We start from the raw sequence: 20,227 nt of genomic DNA, 5'->3' as shown, positions 1-20,227 counted from the left end.
TAAGAAAAAGAACACTGTATTCTGATTCAGGCCAGTCTTTGTTCAAATTATGGATTTGTCACTTAGTAGCTATCTGACTTAAGACAATTGATTGACTTTATGCTAAACTCCCATCTCCTTATCTCCTAAAATGGGTGTATTAGTATCTATCACATTACAGTGTCCATTCATGGGTTCAACAAATATCTATTGAGCCTCTTTGTACCAAATACCGTGTTATATGCTGGGGATGAATGAAGTAATAACATATGAAAGCCTGTAGCACGATGCCTGGCAACATTATTTCCTTCCCAGTTTCCCTAGCATTCGTCCTAAAGGCTCCCGGTTACTTCAGGTAATTGCATGTGTTTACAAGGAAAACAGAAAACCGTTAGTCCTTTCTCCCACAGACACTTCCAGCACTTCAGAGGTAGACAATGGTGGTTCTCAGCCTGTCTGTACTGGATTATAAAAGCAACCCAGGGGAGCATTTACTGACAAGGTGGCTGGACCTCTGACAGAACAACGCAAGTCACCTACCAGCCACCACCAGACTCACCGTCTACCCCAACCTGTTCCCCAACCCAGATGCCCTGTGTGAAAAGAAGGTAGACAGCACTGTCAGTACCTGGCCGGAGAGTTAAGGACCTTCACCACTCAGAGTAGCCAGCGGCTTCCCCGGCGCAGGCTGCATGGAGAGAAAGAAGCACTCACTAGGCCCGGGTCAGCCAGGGGCAGCTGTCGACAAGTCAGCTGGCCCGAGCCCCAGTGGCCTCCTGCCTGTGGCCCGGCCCTGTTGGCAGATCTGTTTACAGAGGAGACATTGTGCTCAGTCTCCTCCAGCGGGCCAGGGAGCCGCTATCCTCTGCCAAGAACCATGGTTCTTCTTTAATACGTACCCACCGGTACCTGTGTTGTGTGTTGGGCCCTGCTGGGCTTTGCTGGCCAGAGTCTACGGGCATAATGACTGGAAACTGGAAGAATCTGTACATGTTTGTAGGCAGAACAGCTGCCAAAAGTAAGACCTCGGAGAGACTAACTTTGTCTGCACTGCCCTGACCCTGTACCTCGAGGAGAGGGCGGCTGTTGTGCTTCCTCGGCAGCACTTTGAGGACACGCCTCGGTCTTTTCCCGGGTCCCCTCTCAGTTTGGAACCTCAGCCTCCACCTCCCGAGTCTCCCAGGAGTGGTGGCAGGAGGGAAAGTCATTGCCTCTGCATTTTGGTAGGCTGAGGGAAAGTACAGAGGCTCTCTTGCCAGTGCAGGCCTGGGCTGGACACCCAGCTCCGGCACTTTCCAGCTCTGGGGCTCAGGCCTCAGCTTTAACTTGTCGGCCCATAACAGGAAGCTGCTGTAAACCAGCCGTTGGGCATGTCAAGGGGGATACTTTAAGGAATCAATGAAATCGTGTTTGTAAATTATCTGGCACATCATAGGAGCGCAAAAGTCGTTAATTTCCAACCGCTCCACTTGGACTCTAGAATTGTGTTCGTAAATAAATTGTATCATCTCATAATTAAGATTTTTTAGCCTCAGGAGCCAGACTGCCTGGGTTTGGTGCTGCCTCTTACTGTTATTTGGCCTTTGGACATATTACTCAGCCCCTCTCTCTCTCAGTCTTCCCAGTAGAAAATTGGAATAATCATAGGACCCACCCCCTAGGGTTGTCGGGAGGTTGGAGTGGGTTCCTAATACATGTAGGGCGCTTGTAAGGCAGCCTGGAATCCATAATAAGTGTTAGTTGTTGATTCGTGGTGGTGGACACAGGCATGTTATTAGCTCCAAGAGCTCCGAATGAAGTGGTAACACGTTCTCTTAGAAACGTAGTAAGAGAAAGGAATTGAGGATAACTGGCTTCTTTATTAATTGGTTTCTTCCCCAAGCTCAGAAGACTCAAATAAAAACTTACTGATTGAAATAATTTGAAACAAAGCTCGCAGTGTCTCGGGACAGGAGAGGCTTCTGGTCGGGGTCTTGGACTTCCACCCCTCTTGGGGAAATGGTTCTGCCTCCGATTGGTGTGTTCTTACCCTAGCTGTCGGGTGCCGTGGGCCCGACTTGAGGGGAGAGAGCGCTGACCTTTCTGAAATGCATCCTTGAGGTCCCCCTGACTTCAAAAGCGGTGTTTATGGGCTTGTTTTTCCCTCTGGTCCGGATGCGGGAGCGTCCTCATTACCCGGCTGTCACACTCAGTTGGCCTGATTGACCAGAGCCGTTTCCCGCCAGCGTGCCTGACCCGCTCACCTCTGAGGAGATGGCTCATGGGCTTCAGGGGGCGGTATGGAGTCAAGGACACCGGCGTCTCCCCTCCTGCAGCGCTGCTGGGCCGCCCTGGCCCTAAGCCCGTGTCGCTGCTGGTTCTGACACGGGAGCGGCTGGCCCGCTCTCGGGGAGGAGCTCGTGGAGGGCGGCCAGCAGTTCCGGCATCGCCCTCGAGAAACGCTGGTTGAGCGAGTGAAGGGCTTACTGTTTGGAAGTGAGCCTCACTGCCCGTTACCTTCTGCCTTCCGTTGCTGCTGGTGTAAGGTCCTCTCTTCTGCTTTTTAAACTCCGGTGAGCTGAAGCTCGGATCCAGGCACCCCTTCCCTCTCCACCCTTTGCCCTCTCTTTAGCTGGCAGAGACGGGGTTAAGAATTGTTCACAGCCGATCCACCTTGGTTTGAGGCCTGCTTGTAGTGACGGGGAAGAATGACTGGAATTTGAGGGGGAGGGGGAAAGAGACTGACCTCTGCACAGGCCGGTGACCTCCTGCCAGCATCCTCTGTTCACTCTCTCCCCCTGAACTAATAGTCACAGCACCCCCAGATCACTTCTTGTGTCCACACCCTCCCAACCTTTTCTAAGAACCTGGGAGCAGGCTTGCGATACTTGGATTTCTTTTGTTGATATCGAGTAGTGTATGTATGTTGCTCTCATCTGTCGGCCCCTTGAACATTTTCTCTCTTCTCCTTACCCCTTTCCCTCTTCACCTGCCTCCCCCGCGCCCACCCAAAACCCTTCAGGTCCGAGTGCATCAACAAGTTTGCTTCAGTCTTCGGGACGATGCCGCTCAAGGTGGTGGAGCACCGAGCTGACCCTGTCCTGTACAAAGATGACTTTCCCGAGAAACTGAAGAGCTTCCCCAACATCGGCAGCTTGTGAAACCCGTCAGTGACGGAGGTCTGAATGTGACGCGTGGACAAAGTAGGGGAGCACAGCCTCCCGGCACCCTGATATCAGGGTGTGGGGGATCTTCAGTTGACACACTGGACTGTGACACGTAACCTGCTTCCTCGAGAACTGGAACCTGAAGAGAGCGTCTAAGCACCTTGAGCGGTGCGTGCGCTATTCTAGTGTTTCTTGTGAGCCCCGATGGGTTCTTGCTGGAAATGCCGAATGGGAGCCTTTGTGGCATGCTCTGGGTTTAGATGCAGCCCAGGCTCCCTTTGTTTGCAGGGAACAGTCTGAAAGGAAACGTCACTGACCCTCAGACTGTAGAGCAGACAGACCTGTCAACCATGTTCGATCTGGGGAATCATGTAAATCGTGCCCGTGTCTCACCTTTAGCTCTTTCAGATCAGTGAGTTTTTAGGAGGAAAAGCCAAACCAAGAATTTGGCACAAAATCCCAGCAGCTTAGAGGGATTTGACGCATGCCCTAGGACCTGAGGCACTGGACCCAGGTGTAGGTGGAGCACCCAGTGCTGAATTGGGATCCTGTAAATTCCATGAACCATTCCTCTTTGGTTTGGCTTTTTAATATGATTAAAATAATTTTTTATTCCTTTTTATAGTATGTCTTAAATGCTGATTATTGGTAACCCAAGGAACTTTGTTTTTTGTGTGTGTGTATTTTACCTCCATCTTCTGGCCTTAACTCCAGTCTATTTCCAAACCTCCTACCACGTCCAGGAGGACACACAGCCAAGAGGAATATCTGGTGCCGTGTGCCTCAAGCAGAAGAAGATCTCCAAGCTGTAAACATTCTAAGAGAAGATGTCTCCCCAAACCTCCAAAGGACTCTGTTTGCTTCTTGATCAGATCCAGTCAGTTTTTCATAGGTATTCTTAGGGAAAAACAGAGGGCCTATAATAACCATACACTGAGTTGCTGTAGCTGGTACCGTGTTGTAAAAGTCGAGGCAGTTGTGATCCCCACCCCAAGGGGATTCCAAAATTTCCCTCCTTCTTTCGGTGTAAACTTAACGTTAGCCAGGGAGGTTCTGGCTAATGTTAAATACTGCTATAACAACTGCTTTGCCATAGTTGCCGGTATATTTAAATCGTTAAATTTCAGCATTTAGTAATACTGCACATGTGTGAATTATACCTCTTTAAGCCCTGTTGATGAACAAATCTACTCTGGCAAATGTTAGATGTTATGGATTCGAAACAGATTTATCTGGCTCTAATATTAAGATTAGCCACAGTTTGGGCTTTAGCCATAACATATGTCCCCAGAACACAAAATACAGAACAATTTGCTTGGAATATGGTTATAATTACTGAAACCGAGTTGTGTGCCAGTTGAAGTCACTAATATGCCACCCATTGTTCTCTTGAGTGACACGAAGGTGAAGAGTTACTGTGCTATCAATTTTAAACGTGTAGTTTTAACAACAATCACTTCCAATGTGTTCCTATAGACTTCGAGAGGTCAGAGAAAACTTCAGGAAGTAACAAAATTGAAAGCGGGAATCATGAGTTTTACTCTCTCACACTGAGGAGCAAGAGCCCGGGACTGGTGCTGGTGGGATGGACAAGAAGGGACAAGATGCCTCCCCGCTCCCCGCCGTCTGTTCACGTTGCAGGTGCACACACGGAACCTGTGATTATTCCTCGTGTTGCATTCAAACACCGGTGCCTAATAAATACTTCTGATTTGAATAATTCTATATTTGTCAGCAGGGGATATGGGAAGGCGCTTAGTCTCATATTCACAATCCTGGGGATGGTAGGATAGAAACCAAGAGAACGGAAATCTGTTGTCACAGATGATGAGTACTGCTAACCTTTCTGGGGTTCCTTAGCCATTTTTCCAAGATTCAAGGTGGGTGGAAGGGTTGGGCCTCACATTTAAATCCCTGCCAGAAGCTAAGAACCGGGTGAGCGTTGTATACGTGCATATATATCACCCCCGGTATTTTTCCCTCAGCATCGTCACCTCAGATTTTCTGCTCTTTTTCCCATCTCTGAATCCTCTGTCTTAGTGGCTGGCTTGTAATCCAGGTCTCCCTCTCTGAGGGTAAATATTTTCTTTCTTTTCTTTTTAAACACTTTGTCAGCCCTTTGATTTTGGAAGAGGACCACTTCCATCTGAGATGATTGGGAGCCCCAGGGGGCTCTGTTAGTGTAACTTTATCACCTTGTTAGGAGTCACTGGACTTCTCAGGGCATTAAAATTCCATTTAAGGCACCTTACTACCCCCAGAAATATTGTGGGTTAGATCTGGCAACATAGCATAAAACAGTATCTATCGCAGAATGAGTATTATATCCTAGGTACTTGAAACAAACCTCGGAGGTTCTATCCTACGAACAGACAGGTGGTGCAGGTCACAGGGAGAAATTCGGGGCGAGAATGTAGCAGGGGATCATGATTCATGGATTCCGAGGGGCCTGGGGACTCCACCCCTTTCTCTGTGTATTTATTTGCTGCTCACCAGCAACCCTCACCCATAAGCCTGGGTTGGGATCATCTGCCCTTGGGATGCCATAGAGCCGTGTTTCAGAAGCGGAACAATAATGCTAATTAAAATGTCATGTTCTGGCCTACAGCAGACAACAGCTGGTTTTAGATTAAGAAATCTTTTTTAAGAAATTGCATCCTGCTGGCCTGTACAGAAGATGAACCTGAGCTGGCCCTGGCCCTGGCCCAAATGTGTGCACTGAGTCGCTCGTCTTTTCCCCCAGGGACCCAACTGGGATGAGCCAGTTTGGAATGCCAAGATTGGAAACACTTTTTTGCTGGTTAGCATTAGATAGTTCTTAATATTCTTATCTCGTGTGTTTTACCAGCCCTCACACGTGTTTAGGCAAAAACCTCCTTCTCTAGGAAAATTGAAGAGGAAAGCAACAACTTCTGTTCTCAGAATCTCTGGTTCTTTCCTGCAAATGATGCTCTACTGTGTCTTCTCCTTACTCGGTGTCATGAAGTTCAAAACCGACTATCCCGGTGCTCTGCCAAAGTCTGATGTACTTCCAACTGTGCTTCCAGCTTGTGGCTTTTAGGGCCAGTTTCTCTGCTGCCTTTGGGAGGCCGTGAGCATCACGCTGGTGTGTGCGACCGGGACTGGGAGCCAGAAGGGGCAAGCCGCTTTTTTGCTGTCCTCTGTTGAAGGAGTTGCTAATAACCCTGTGACCCCAGCGGCTGCCTGGAATGGTCGTCTCTGGCAGGAGTGTTTGAAAAGATGCAGGTTTCTAGCCACAGGCTCAAAAGATATGATTGCTGGGGTAAAATTCAAGACCCTTTGACGGTAGAATTCTTAAGTAGCTGAAGGCAGAGGCCGGCCGCTTGGGAAGTGGCTCGGTTCTGGCGAGACTTCGTGGCTGGGCACTGAGAGGGGCAGTCAGAGAGGGTCCCGTGGGAGCCCGGCTGGGAGGGAGAGGTTTGGGCACTTGCAGGTCTCTCACCGGCCACCCATCCTGAGCCTGGTGGGTCTCCTTCGCTTTGGGGACGGTGGCTTCTCTTGGGGCAGGCTCCCTTCTCCATCTCTTGGGGCCCAGGTTGCCTTCTGTTGCAGCAGCAGAAGCCGCAGCAGCTGCTCCTCAGGGAGCCGTGGCACAGCGAGGCGGGGACAGAGTGCTCAGTGGCCCCCGGCCTCTTCAGCCACTTCCTAGGAGCCGTTCTGGCAGGAGTGCTCACCATATTGGCAGGCAGCTGCCATCCGGGAAGACTCTGGAAGCAGCTTGAGCTTCCCACCGCGGGGCCTGCAGCAGGTGAAACTGGGGGGCCGGTCTGCTCACCTCAGCCCTGCTCTGTTCCACGCCTCCCTAGGAGCCTTCCCTTCAGAATATTCAGTGACACCGTTTTCTGTTTCTGAGTTAAAATCAGGAATAGCTTGTGGCCCCATTGTGCCAACCAAGCATGGTCTGGCAATCTGCGAACAGTCTTCATTGACCTTCTCCTGGCGGAGGAAAGTGAGACAGCACTGTACTCTCAATTTTAAGGTTTCCCCTCTCTTTAGGGTGGGAGCATTCTAAGCTCAACCCACACCCTCTCATCCGCCTTTGTCAGTGTCAAATGGACTGTCAGGTTTCAGCTTCAGGCTTTGTGACTTCCAGGTTCTCAGGGAGGAGGCAACTTTGTGCCATGGCTTTTTAATTCCAGACTCACTGTTGCTGGCATCACAGGGAACATGACTGGGAGAGTTTGGGCCCTTCTCTCAGCCTTCCAGGCCTCTTTCATTTTCCAGAAACAACAGTTGAGTCACCAGCATCTGTGTCTGGCATTTCATTTCCACAATCGTACAACCTTTTCAGGGTAGAGCTTTTTCTTTTCTTCTGATCCCAAGTGGTCGGGCCCTTGGTGGCATTTCCTCCCAGTCCCCTGAAGGGTACAGAGCTGTCAGGCAGAAGACAAAGAAAGGGAAGGATGCCTGTGTGGCGCTCGAGAGGTACCAGGCCAGCTGTGTCTGCCGGAGGCTTCTCAGCAAAGCTCCCTCTTGTCTGCAACCTCTCAGGAGCGGCACATGGGCTGAGAGGTTCCAGCAGAGCAGGGACTGGAGTCCATATGTCTTAGACCCAAACCACCAGCCACTCCATCTAGAGTGCTTTCCTACAGAAGCCTCCATAAGAGCCTTCCGTTCAGAATATGTCTATTTGGTCTTTTATTTATAGCCACCAACTTACATCATTAGCAACTATGCCCAAGAATAAACTCAAGGAATGCCTGGTTTTCTGGTAATCACAGCTGAAGCACAACCAACTAGTTACTGATCCAGGTGAGGTAAGAGGACATTTATTGGGTCGTTGAGTTTTTCTAATCATTCATCATTCATCAAAATATACTTTTTGCTGGACTCTGTGCTGGGTCCAGGAAATAGAGTTGAATAAGACTGTCCTGAGCTCAAGGTGCTCCAACTCTACTGGGAGCTCTTGAGCTGTGTAAGATGGCATGAGCCCATCAGTGGCCAAGGACTCTGTATACCTACGTTTCAGTCCCAACTGTAAATGAAGACTCCGTTAACACCATCTTCTCCGGTGTCTGGAGGATGCAAGGGTTTTGTTTTGTTTTATTTTGTTTTGTTTTTTCCCTCTTCTCTTAGCACCTTCCCCTTGAGTTGAACCCTAGCCTTCCTTGGTCTTGAGAGTCCACTCTCATGCCTCAGTTTCCTCAACTAGGAGCTGGAGGCAAGATCACTTAGACCCAGGATGGTGAGATGGGATGATGTATTAGATCTTTTCCCCTTCTCTCAGGGCCTTTACAAGATTGTACCTGGTGATGCTGGCAGCCGGCCCTCTTCCGGCCCCTATTTCTGTTCACCCTGTTACCAGAGAGCTTGGGGGTCTGGATCCTATCTGGCCCCGTCAGGGTGGATTACCAAATGAGTGGTTCTTTTGCCCCAGTCCCTTTCCTGAGCTATAAATAAGCCCCATGTTTATTTTCTTATGTTATTGAAATGAGCACTTGGGATCTGGGCCTCTTGACGGGTCCAGAGAGCGTCCATCCGGTGCCTGGTGAGGGCCCTGTGTGGCTGGCTGCTGTCTGAAGCTATTTGGAGTCCTATCCCCTGTGTTCTGGATGTGGCTTAATTTCAATAGTAAGGGCCGTATGTAGCCCTGTATCTGCTGATTTTCAGGTTTCAGCTTTCTGCCAGCCCCACTGTCTGCTTAGAAGTGAAGTTGTGTTTCTCATTAAGGGAATAACAGCCACAATTGAGGTAATTAACGAAAATTGTGCATTGGTGGCACAGCTCCTATAGGATTTCCAATAGTCTTTCTTTAGGAGATCCTGAGAGGCTTACCTTCATCCCCTCCCTTCTGCCTACCCTGTGCCCAGTCTCTGTTCCTTGTTTTCTGGATGTAGTCCCAATAATTTCTCTCCAAACAGCCTTGTTCTTGTCACCAGTTTGGGTCAATGTATTGACAACTTGGCCAAATGAGGATTCCATTAAGTCCATCTTCTTCAGTTCTTGGGAGATGCAGGGATTTTTTTTTGTCTCTCCTCATAGCATCTTCCAGTTGCCAGTTGTATCTTAGCCTTTCTTCAGAAGTAATAAGGATGAGTATCCATTAAAATCAGACTGATGCTCCTTTTAGTCCCATGGCTACACCATCTTACTGGAAAGGGTGACCTAGGACAGTGTTGGAATAGAAAGGAAACATCTGAACTAGGAAATGTTCTGAGTTAGGGCCTCCTAAGGAGTGATTTCTACCTTCTTCAGGCTTCAGAAACACATCAGAAGTACACAGTGAGACTATGGGCAGGACAAAACTTTGTCTGTCAGAACTTGGACTGAAGAGCATCATTCACTCTGGATGGATTGGCCTGGTTAAGTCAGTAGAGAAATCTTTTTGTAGATACAACCTGACCCTGAAATATGTTAATGAAGACAATTGCACCTAACAACGAGATTTAATTCACTTTCAGAGAAGGGACCAGGAGAAAGTAAATTTTCATTCTGGTGTTTTTAGTCTACTGACTCCTAAAGATAATTTTCCTTGAGAAAATAAACCAGATGTGGTGGATTCATTCAATCAACAAATATTTGTTGAGCTTTATACCAGATACTGTTCTTCATGTGATGCTGCTGCATTGAACAGAACAACAAAATGCCCCCACTTTTATCTAAAGGTTTACATTCTAAGAAGGAAGACCACCAAAACAAGTGAATGAATATAATTTCAAATGGCAGTAAATGCTGTGAAGAAAATAAAGCAGAGTAAGGGGAGATTAGTGGCTTGGGTGTGAGGAAGTATTTTAGATGGGTTGGTCAGAAGTGACATTTAAGCACAGATATACATGTTGAGAAGGAGTGAACCATGAAGGTACCAGGCAATGGGAAGAGCTAGCACGAAGGCCCTCAGGCATGACAAAGCTCAGCTTGTTTTAAGAACAGCAAGATCGCCTGTGTATTTAATGTGGAGAGCATGGGAGAGATGATGCCAGAAAAGTGGGTCAGAGCCAAATTGTGTTAGGACCATGTAGGCCAAAAGGATTCTAGATTTTTATTGTGTGTGACAGGAAAACACTGGAAGGTTTTAAGCAAAGTGGTAATACCTGAATGGTATTTTTTTTTTAAGATAATTTCAACTAATGTGTGGAGCTCAGGCTACATGCAGCAAGAATGAAGGAAAGGAAATCAATTAGAAGGCTATTTTAGGGAGCCCAAGTGAGAGATGGTGGCTTCATTAGCCTTGGATGGTAGTAGCAGGGGTAGTAAGAAGTTATGCTGGGAATAGAGTCTTATTGGACTTACTGATGAATATAGGAGAGGAAAACAATAGAGGATTCCCAGCCAACTCCTAGGTTTTTGTCCTGAGTAATGGAATGATACCATTAACTGAAATATGCTGACTATGCAGGGGTGAGGGGAGGGAAGTGTTGAGAGTGAAAATCAAAGGCCTTACTTCAGACATGCTCTTTGAGTTACCTTTTGGAAACCTAAGTAGTAGTGTCATTTAAGCAGTTAGGTATCTAGAGCTCAGGGGAAAAGTTAAGACTGAATATATAGATGGGGTTTAAAACCATGAGACTGGATAAGATTGCCCAGAGAGTCAGCATAGGTAGAGAAGAGAAAAGGACTGGGACCTGATTATTGGGCCCACTCTAACCTTTATAGATAGAGAAAAAAAGGAAAACCCAGAAAAGGAGACAGAAGAGTTGCTGGTGAGTTAGGAAGAAAGCTTGAAAGATATCTGAAAGCTAGACTGTGATAAATTAAAGATGTGCATTGTAAACCCTAGAGCAACCACCAAAAACATTTTTAAAAGAGGTATAGCTAATAGGCCAATATTGGAGATGGAACACCAGAAAAATATTTAATCAAAAAGATGGCAGAAAAAGAAGAAAGTAAACAAGAGATGGGACCAAAAAAAAAAAAAAAAAGAAGAAGAAGACTTAAACCCAAATATATCAATAATTACATTAAATGTAAATGGCCTAACCATTCTAATTAAAGGGTAGAGATTATTCTGAGTTAAACAGCAAGAACAATTAAATGCTATCTACAAGGAAAACACTATAAAATACAGTTAGAGTAGAAAGAGATATACTAGATAAACATGTGTCATAAGAAAAGTGGGAATGATTATATCAACGAAGGACAAACTTCAAGAATATTGAAGGGTGCCTAGGTGGTTCAGTCAGTTAAGTGTCCGACTCTTGGTTTTGGCTTGGGTCATGATCTCACAGTTCGTGAGTTCAAGTCCTGCATTGGGCTCTGTACTGACAGCATGGAGCCTGCTTGGGATTCTCTCTCTCTGCCCCTCCCCCGCTCACATGTACACTCTCTCTCTCAAATAAACTTTAAAAAGAAAAACAGGAATATTGCTAGGGCGGAAGAGCAATAGTTCATAATGATAAAGGAATCAATCAAGAAGACAGAACAGGTAATACTAAATTAGGCACTGAATATCAATGTCTCAAAATATATAAAGCAAAAACTAACAGCTGAACGTGAACAAGAAAATGTACAATTATATTTGGATATTTCAACATTCCTCTGTTAGTAATTGACAGAACAAGTCGATAGAAAAGTAAGAAAGATATAGATGACTTGAATAATACTATCAACTGTCTTGGCTTAATTCATAGTTATAAAACACTTCATTCACTAATAACTGAATACACATTCTTCTCAAGCATACATGCAACATACACCACAAATGGGTTGCAGCATAAAATAAGTCTCAGTAATTTTTGAGGAAATGAAAACATAAAAACTATGTTCTCTGTTCACAGTGGAATTAAATTAATAAAAGATATCTGTGGAAGTCCCCATTAGGTGAAAATTAACATATTTCTAATTGATATATGACTTCACAAAGACACAAAGGAAATTAGAGAATATTTGGAGCTAAATGAAAATGAAACAATAGATCTAAATGTGTGGGATGGAGATCTATAGCTTGAAGTGCTTATGTTAGAAAGGAACTAAAATCAATTAAGCTTAAGAAGCTACCTTAAGAAACTTGAAAAAGAAGAATAAAGTCCAAAGTAGAAGAAGAAAGGGGTGGAAATAAATGGAAAATGGACAAACAATGGAGAAAAATCAGTGAAACAAAAACTGGCTCTTTGAAGAAAATCAATAACTGCCCTATACTGTTCAAGGAAAAAAATGCAGATATAAATTACCAGTATCAGGAGCCAAAATGAGGACAGATTCTAAAAATATTAAAAGGGGATTCATATGAGCAACTTCATACCAATATATTCTGCAACATAGGTGAAATGGAAACAATCCTTGAAAGGCACAAAGAGATAAAATTGCCCCACGAAGAAATAGAAAATCTGAATAGTCCTGTATCTGTTAAAGCAACCAAATCCATAATTTAAAACTTCCCACAGAGAAAACCCCATAGTTTTTACTGGCAAGTTCTATCAAATAATTAAGGAGGAAATAATACCAACCTTATACAAAAACTTTTCTCAAAAAATAGAAGAGGAATAAATAAGTATAATTTACATAATGTTTTAAAAAATACATATAGAAAACATATTTCCACACAAATGTTCATAGCAGCTTTATTCACAGTAGCCAAAAACTAAAAACAACTAAAATGTTCAACAGATGATTAGATAGATGAATTGTGGTATATCCATACAATGGAATACAATTAAGCAGTAAAAATAACAAACTATGGAGACACACAACATGGATGATTTTCCAAAACAGGTGAACAGAAGCCAGACACAAATGAGTACACACTGTACATACACACAATATATATTCTCATATATATATAAATACATTCCACTTTTATGAAGTTTTTACAACAGGTAAAACTCATCTGGAGTGATAGGGTAGATCAATGCCTGAGGCTGGGGATTGACTGGGATGAGGCACAGGGAACTTTTTGGGATCTGGGGAATATGGTGATGGTTAGCTGTGTGTATATATACATATTTTCTCAAACTCCTCTAATTATACTTAAAATTGATGATGTAAATTATACCGCAATAAAGATTGTTTTTTAAGTGGTGGTTAAACACGGTCATCTTTCACAGCTCCTCAATTTTGTTATGGACTGGTATTCCTTTCCCTTCTTAACTTGGGTGTTTGCTTAAGGATTCAGGATCTAGGCTGCCTCCAGTTCCATTGCTTCAATTTAGTGTTTTCTGGTATGTTCTTGATGTGGAATGCAGACTTGCCAGCCATCCAGCTAACAGTAAATGCTTACTCTGATGCTTTGCCAGATGCTACAGATAAATAGGTGAGGAAGATACCATTTCCACCTTCAAGGAGCTTTTAATGGAATTAATGAATACAGGAGATAAGTCACTTTACAGTCCTATCTACTATATAAGACAGTGCATGATTAAGGGTGAATTGCACACATTCCCTGTCATGGAAGGAGAGTGTGATCATGTTTGACTTGGGAAAAGAGGTGGCACTTGAGGTGGTCTTTAGAGAATTAATAGGTAGAGATGGGCATTAGGTGGATAGGCATGTGTTGAGAAGTTGGGGCAGGCACTTTGACCTGAGGGCAGTGAAAGGAAACAAGAAGATGGGAAAATGTGATGCAAAAATCCTCAACAAAATACTAGTGAACCAAGTACAACAATATCTTTAAAAAAATCATACACCACCATCAAGTAGGATTTATTCCCAGGATGCAAGGGTGGTTCAATATTCACAAAACAATCAATGTGATATGCCACATCAATAGAAGAATGGATAAAAACCATATGATCATTTCAATAGGTGCAGAAAAAGCATTTGACACAGTACAACAACCACTCATGACAAAAACCCCTCTGCAAAATAGGTCTAGAGGGAACATATCTCAGCATAAGAAAGACCTTGTATGAAAAACCCACAGCCAAAACATCATACTCGATAAAAAACTAAGAGCTTTTCCCTGAAGGTCAGGAACAAGACAAGGATGTCCACTCTCACCACTTTTTTTCAACATAGTACTAGAAGTCCTAGCTACAGCAATCAGATAACAAAGAAATAAAAGGCCTCCAAACTGGTAAGGAAGAAGTAAAAATTTCACTATTTGCAGATGACATGATAGTATATATAGAAAACCCTAAAGATTCCTCCCCAAAACTACTAGAACTGATCAATGAATTCAGTAAAGCTGCGGGATACAAAATCAATGTACAGAAATTGGTTGCACTCCTATACAGTAATAATGAAGCCACAGAAAGTAAAATTAAAACAATCTCATTTACACTTGCACCAAAAACCATAAAATAATGCCTAGGAATACATTTTTCCAAGAAGGTAAAAGACCCCCATACTGAAAACTACAAGACATTAATGAAAGAAATTGAAGAAAGTACAAAAAATGGAAAGATACTCTGTTCTCATAGATTGGAAGAATTAGTATTGTTAACATGTCCATACTACCCAAAGAAATCAACAGATTTAATGCAATCCCTATCAAAATACCAACATCACTATTCACAGAACTAAAACAAATGATCCTAAAATTGGAATGGAACTACAAAAGACCTTTTGTAGCCAAAGCAATCGTGAAAAAAACAGAGGCATCACAATTCCAGATTTCAAGTTATATTACAAAGATGTAGTACTTGAAATAGTATGGTCCTGGCACAAAAATAGTCACATAGATCAATGAAACAAAATGGAAAACCCAGAAATAAATCCACAATTATATGGTCAATTAATATTTGACAAAGCAGAAAAGAATATCCAGTGGGAAAAAGACTGTCTCTTTAACAAATGATGTTGAGAAAACTGGATAGCCACATGCTAAAGAATGAAACTGGACCACTTTCACCATCTACAAAAAATAAACTCAAAATGGATTGAAGACCTAAATGCGAGACCTGAAACCATAAAAATCCTTGAAGAAAGCACAGGCAGTAATTTCTGTGACATCTCCCGGAGCAACAGTTTTTTAGATATGTCACCCGAGGCAAGGGAAATAAAAGCAAAAATAAACAATTGGGACTACATCAAAATAAAAAGCTTCTGCACAGCAAAGGAAACAACAAAACTAAAAGGCAAGCTATGGAATGGGAGATATTTGCAAATAACTGATCAAGGGTTAGTATCCAAAATATATGAAGAACTTACAGAACTCAATACCAAAAAAAGCAAAATAATACAATTTAAAAATGGACAGAAGACATGAACATACAGTTCTCCAAAGAAGACATCCAGATGGCCAGTAGACCACGTGAAAAGATGCTCAACATCAGTCATCGTCAGGGACATGCAAATCAAAACCATAATGAGGTATCACCTCACACCTGCCAGGATGGCTAAAATCAAAACCGCAAGAAACAAGTGTTGGCGAGGATGTGGAGAGAGAGAAACACTCCTGCACTGTTGGTGGGAATGCAAACTGGTGGATTTCCACTGTGGAAAACAATCTGAGGGTTTCCTCAAAAAATTAAAAATAAGACTGCCTTATGATCAAGGAATTGCACTACTGGGTATTTACCCCAAAAATACAAGCAGTAATTCAAAGGGATACATGCACCTCCATGTTGATTGCAGCATTATCTGCAAGAGCAACTATGGAAGCTGCCCAAGTGTCCATCGACTGATGAATGGGTAAAGAAGATGTGGTCTACATAAATAATGGAATATTATTCAGCCATAAAGATAGTGAAATCTTGCTATTTGCAAAGACATGGATGGAGCTAGAGAGTATAATGCTGAGTGAAATAAGAGAAAGACAAATATCATAGGATTTCAGTCATATGTGGAATTGAAGAGACCAAACAAATGAGCAAAGGGGAAAATAAAGAGGCAAACCAAGAAACAGACTCTTAACTATAGAGAACACACTGATGGTTACTGGAGGGGAGGTGGGCGGAAGGGTGGGGGAGATAGGGGATGGGGATTAGAGTGCACTTATGATGAAATAAAGTGATTTTAAAAATATGGGAAAGTGTAATGGATGACTTGGGTTTGCAGGAACAGTGCATCCAGTTTGGGGCGTTAGAAAATTTGAGGCTAGGGGCGCCTGGATGACTCGGTTAAGCATACAACTTGATTTCGGCTCAGGTCATGAGATCACGATTCATGAGATCGAGCCCCGAGCCCCGCGTTGGGCTCTGTGCTGACAGCACAGAGCATGCTTGGGAGTCTCTCTTGACCCCTCCCCCGACCTGTCTCAAAAAGAAAAGAAAAGATGAGACTGGATAGGAGTTTAGGCCTAATTAAAAGGGCTGAAATGTCAGTGAGTAGATACTTCAGAGACTTTTCAGATGTTTGTTCTAGTTAAGGATGTGATCAGAGCTGGTCTTTGGCAGTCAATCTGGCATTGGTGTTGGTGATGGGTGGAGTGGGCGGGGACTAGGAATGGCACGTGACCACTCAGCGGTGGCCTAGGTGGAAAGCGACAAGGCACCAAATCATGTGGTTGCTGGGCACGTGTGGGAACTGCTGGCACCTGCTGAGGCCCTCTGGGAAAGGAGGATGGGGAAGAGCAGTGCTGGTCTATTTCTGTGCCTTCCCCTCACTCGTATATCACACACCAGCTGCTTGTTACACACTGAATTGTGTCCCCTGCAAAACCGCACTGAAGCCCTGACCCCTCAATGCGACTGCTTTGTCCTAGAAAGAGGTAATAAAGGTTAAGTGAGGTCCTAAGGGTGGGGTCTTAATGCGATAGGACTGGTGTCCTTTTAGAAAAGGAAGAGACCCCAGAACTCTTTTTCGGCACGAGCACAGAGACCAAGGCAGTGTGAGGACAGTGAGAAAGTGACCATCTACAAGCCAGACGCTAAGCCTCACTAGAAACTGAGTCGGCCAGAACCTTGATCGTGGACGTCCAGCCTCCGGAGCTGTGAGACAATAACCATTATTTAAGCCCCTCAGTGGATGGCGTCTTGCTCTGACTCCTACACTGCTCACCACCCCCTCCTCAATCCCGTAAGCATAAGATCAGGGGTGCTCAGTGCTTCCCAGGCTGGTGGCCCACTTTGTGAAGCAGTACCCCAGGCTTTGGCGTCTGTCCCTTGGCCATTTGGCCAGCCCAATGGCCCTCCCCAGACCCCAGAGTGCGAGATCTCTCCTGCCTGTGCAGCTCTTCACTAGCTTCAAATGCTTTCATTCTCTCGGACTTCATAACTGCCTTGTGAGATAAGCTGGTTGTGCCCATTTTACGGATGAAGAAACTGAAAGTCAGAGATTGCTTGAGATAACGAAGCTGATAGGTCGTAAAATCAGTTGTTAAACCCAGGTCTCCTGTCCTCCACTTCACCACGTGGCTTCCCGGCCCGTCCTTTTCCACGCTCTTGTCTGAACAGAACTGTCTGTCCAAAGCTACCTCTGAGAGGAGACTTCACCCTTCGTCAGACTCTTCTCTTCCCTTGCCCTCCCCCGCCCGCCCGACCACACACACACACACACACACACACACACACACATTCATTTCTTTTCATCTGTCTCTGCGGTACAGCTTGGCCTTAATGTCCTGTCTTTCTCACAGAGCCTGGGCATCACAGAGATCCACTGTGGGTAGAGGACAGAGAAGGGACAGCGGGGGTGGGGGGCCTGTGACGCCACCAAAGGAGAGCCCCCAGAGGGTGTGCCATGAACAGCATCGCCCCTGTGCCTCTGAAGTGCGCTCCGACCGGGGCTCCGGGGAGATGTCACCCAGGGCCCACAGTGGGTTTGCTCCCAACTACTTAAGGCAACACCTTACTTAACACATGGTGCACACATGGCCATAAACTGGAGTTTCTTTCGGAAGTTTGCCTTCCTCAAGCCTGTTGGTCTGTGTGCAGCTAAAAAAAAAAAAAAAAAAAAAAAAAAGTCTGTTTGGAATCACAGAATTCCTAGGAAAATGTCAACTCTCACACCCCACTGTCTCTGGAGCTGGCACGCATCTCCTCCCTTCTGCGCGCACAGTGTGCGATGGCCCTATTTGGGGGAACGGGCTGTTTGTGGAGGGCCTATTGTTCCTCAGCAGCTGAGCGTGCAAGTCTGGGCCTGTGCGGGGAGAAGACCACCACCAAGGCGCCACCCTGCCCCCCAGCAGCTACCGGGGTTTCTGCTGATAAATGCCAGCTCGGTGACTGGTCACCACTGTTTTCTGTAGCAAGACCTGGGGCAGTGGGATTGGTGAGGAACCGGAGGTGAGAGCAGCCTCTGCCGGGTTGACCGTGGAGCCCGCCCCGAGGCAGGTGGAGGTGCAGAGGGCTTAGGGGCATTGGGACTCTTGGGGATGACTCCAGGTTTGAGCCCAAGACTCCGCAGAAAAGGTCTGAGATGAGCACTCTGGGGTATGAGACCTCTCGGGCTGTCTTGGGGTGCCGGCCTCGTGCTGGCTCAACCCCAGGAGCACCAGACAGAGCAGCCAGGCTTCGCGTCCTGGCTTTGGCTCAGTGCACACGAGCCCTGGAGGAACAGGGTGGGCAAGGCCCGCGGCCAGGTGGCGGCTCTGAGCTCACTCCTGGCTGATCCCTCGTGGCCTGAACCCACTTCCGGCTCTCTCTACCTGAATCCCTTCTCTGACCTTCCCAGTCCCATCGTGAACCAAGTAGAGCATTGCCTCCTTCCCATCTTCCCATCTGTTCCCTCAGCTACCCGAGTATTTCCTGAGACATCCGGTGAACAGAACTGGCCTGCTTCTCCTTGGAGCCTTTTAGGCCTGTGGGGCAGTCAGGCAGATAAATAACGTACGCGGATTATGTGCTGAAATTGTATTACAAACAGCTCTGTGGGTGCACACAGGGGCCAACAGCTGACTGCGGGTGGAGGTAGGGGTGGGGGCCTGGACTTAAGGAAGAGCTTCACAGAGGGTCTTGCCATTTGGAGGAAGCCTTAGAGAACGAAGCGGACAGGAGTTCTCCTGGTGCAGGCAGCTGGCAGGGGGCAGACAGGCGTCCTAAGTGGATTGCACGTCCATTAATGCGGCCAAGTGAAAGGCCCCAGATGGTGTGGGGAGCAGTGAGCCGTCCTGGCGGCCAGATAGGGAAGGGCTGAGCTACAGCGGATATCGGAGGAAGCCTTGCTGGCCTTGTCTCCCAGAGTGCTACTCAGAGGCACAGGTCCCAGGGACGGGTGACTGGGGTCACCAGGGAGGCCTGAACGACCCCGTGAAGCAGCCCCACACTCGGGCAGTCCCACTCACCTGCACTCCGGGACGCTGGGGCTGCTCAGCTCCCACAGACCAGAGCAGGGGCACGAGGCAGGCAGCATCGCGGGCACGAGGCCTTTCCCTCTCTCTGCTTCGGTTCCTGCCCTGGGACTTGGCAGTGATTTGGGATGGACTTTCCAAGTGCTACCATGACCCTGAGTCCCAAGAGCTGACAGGTGTCTTTTTAAAAAAAAACCAAGTTCCCAGCCCAGGCCAACCTAAAACCCGGCTGGGTCTATACTGAATAAGAACTTACCACAGGTACAAAATCGGAGATGTGGCTCCAAGAAAGTAACATTTAAATAGTTGGAAAGAGAGGCTGAAAAGGACACTGCTGTGAGACTCACGGCTGGCAACCAGAGGGAGAGGTGTTTCTTTGGGGGATAAGCATTGCCCTTTAGATCACTATTGCCACACCAGCTCACAAAGGCCCGTGCATGGATACTATGGGTACTATCCGTATCATCCTCCCCCAAGTTGGTAAACTAGTCCGGGACAGACTTATTCTTTATTTTTATTTGTTAGAGAGGAGAGCGCATGCGAGCCGGGGAGAGGGGCAGAGGGAGAGAGAATCTTAAGTAGGCTCCATGCAGAGCCCAACGCGGGACTCGATCCCACCACCCTGGGATCATGACCTGAGCTGAAATCAAGAGTCGGATGCTCGACCAACCGAGTCACCCAGTCGCCCTAGGCACAGGCTTATGAGCCACAATGATGTGAGAGCAGAGTCCCCTCGCCACACAGCAGCCCGTCCTCAAATCACCTTCACGGAAAGCAGGGATGTGCCTATTCCGTAGCAGAACCTGGGCCCTCCCTGCCTCCTAAGTTGCTCTTAGAGCTTTGCTTTAAAGACCATCTGGTCACGCCTCCTGCAAGTTCCCTCAGCCACCGAGGAGCAGAGCCAGGCCTGGGGCCTGCCTCTCCTGGAGGCCTGTCTCACGCTCTGTGCCCCGCAGCCCTGCCCTGGCCCTCCGTGTCCCGGCTCTCTCTGCTTTCAGGACAGCCCCTGCAAACGCAGACTGGCACTCCGTGACCA

General features: G+C 46.3%; 1 protein-coding gene across 3 annotated transcripts in view; it reads left to right on the top strand.

The window, feature by feature from the left end:
• The window catches only part of EXT2 (exostosin glycosyltransferase 2), a 144,351-nt gene extending 140,604 nt beyond the window's left edge, over nucleotides 1–3,747 (top strand). For 2 of the 3 annotated variants that reach the window (XM_053899817.1, XM_053899815.1), the window contains exon 14: nucleotides 2,981–3,747. In XM_053899817.1, coding sequence (XP_053755792.1) covers nucleotides 2,981–3,119 — 139 coding nt within the window. In that variant the 3' untranslated portion in view covers nucleotides 3,120–3,747. The other variant, XM_053899816.1, reaches the window with a different exon arrangement.
• The last annotated feature ends 16,480 nt before the right edge of the window (nucleotides 3,748–20,227 follow it).

Source organism: Panthera pardus, unplaced genomic scaffold (assembly GCF_024362965.1).
Source record: "Panthera pardus isolate Hobbes unplaced genomic scaffold, ASM2436296v1 HiC_scaffold_12, whole genome shotgun sequence".
NCBI classification, from domain to species: domain Eukaryota; kingdom Metazoa; phylum Chordata; class Mammalia; order Carnivora; family Felidae; genus Panthera; species Panthera pardus.
The sequence above is the reverse complement of the archived record's forward strand: the minus strand, read 5'-3'. Positions and strand labels throughout refer to the sequence as shown.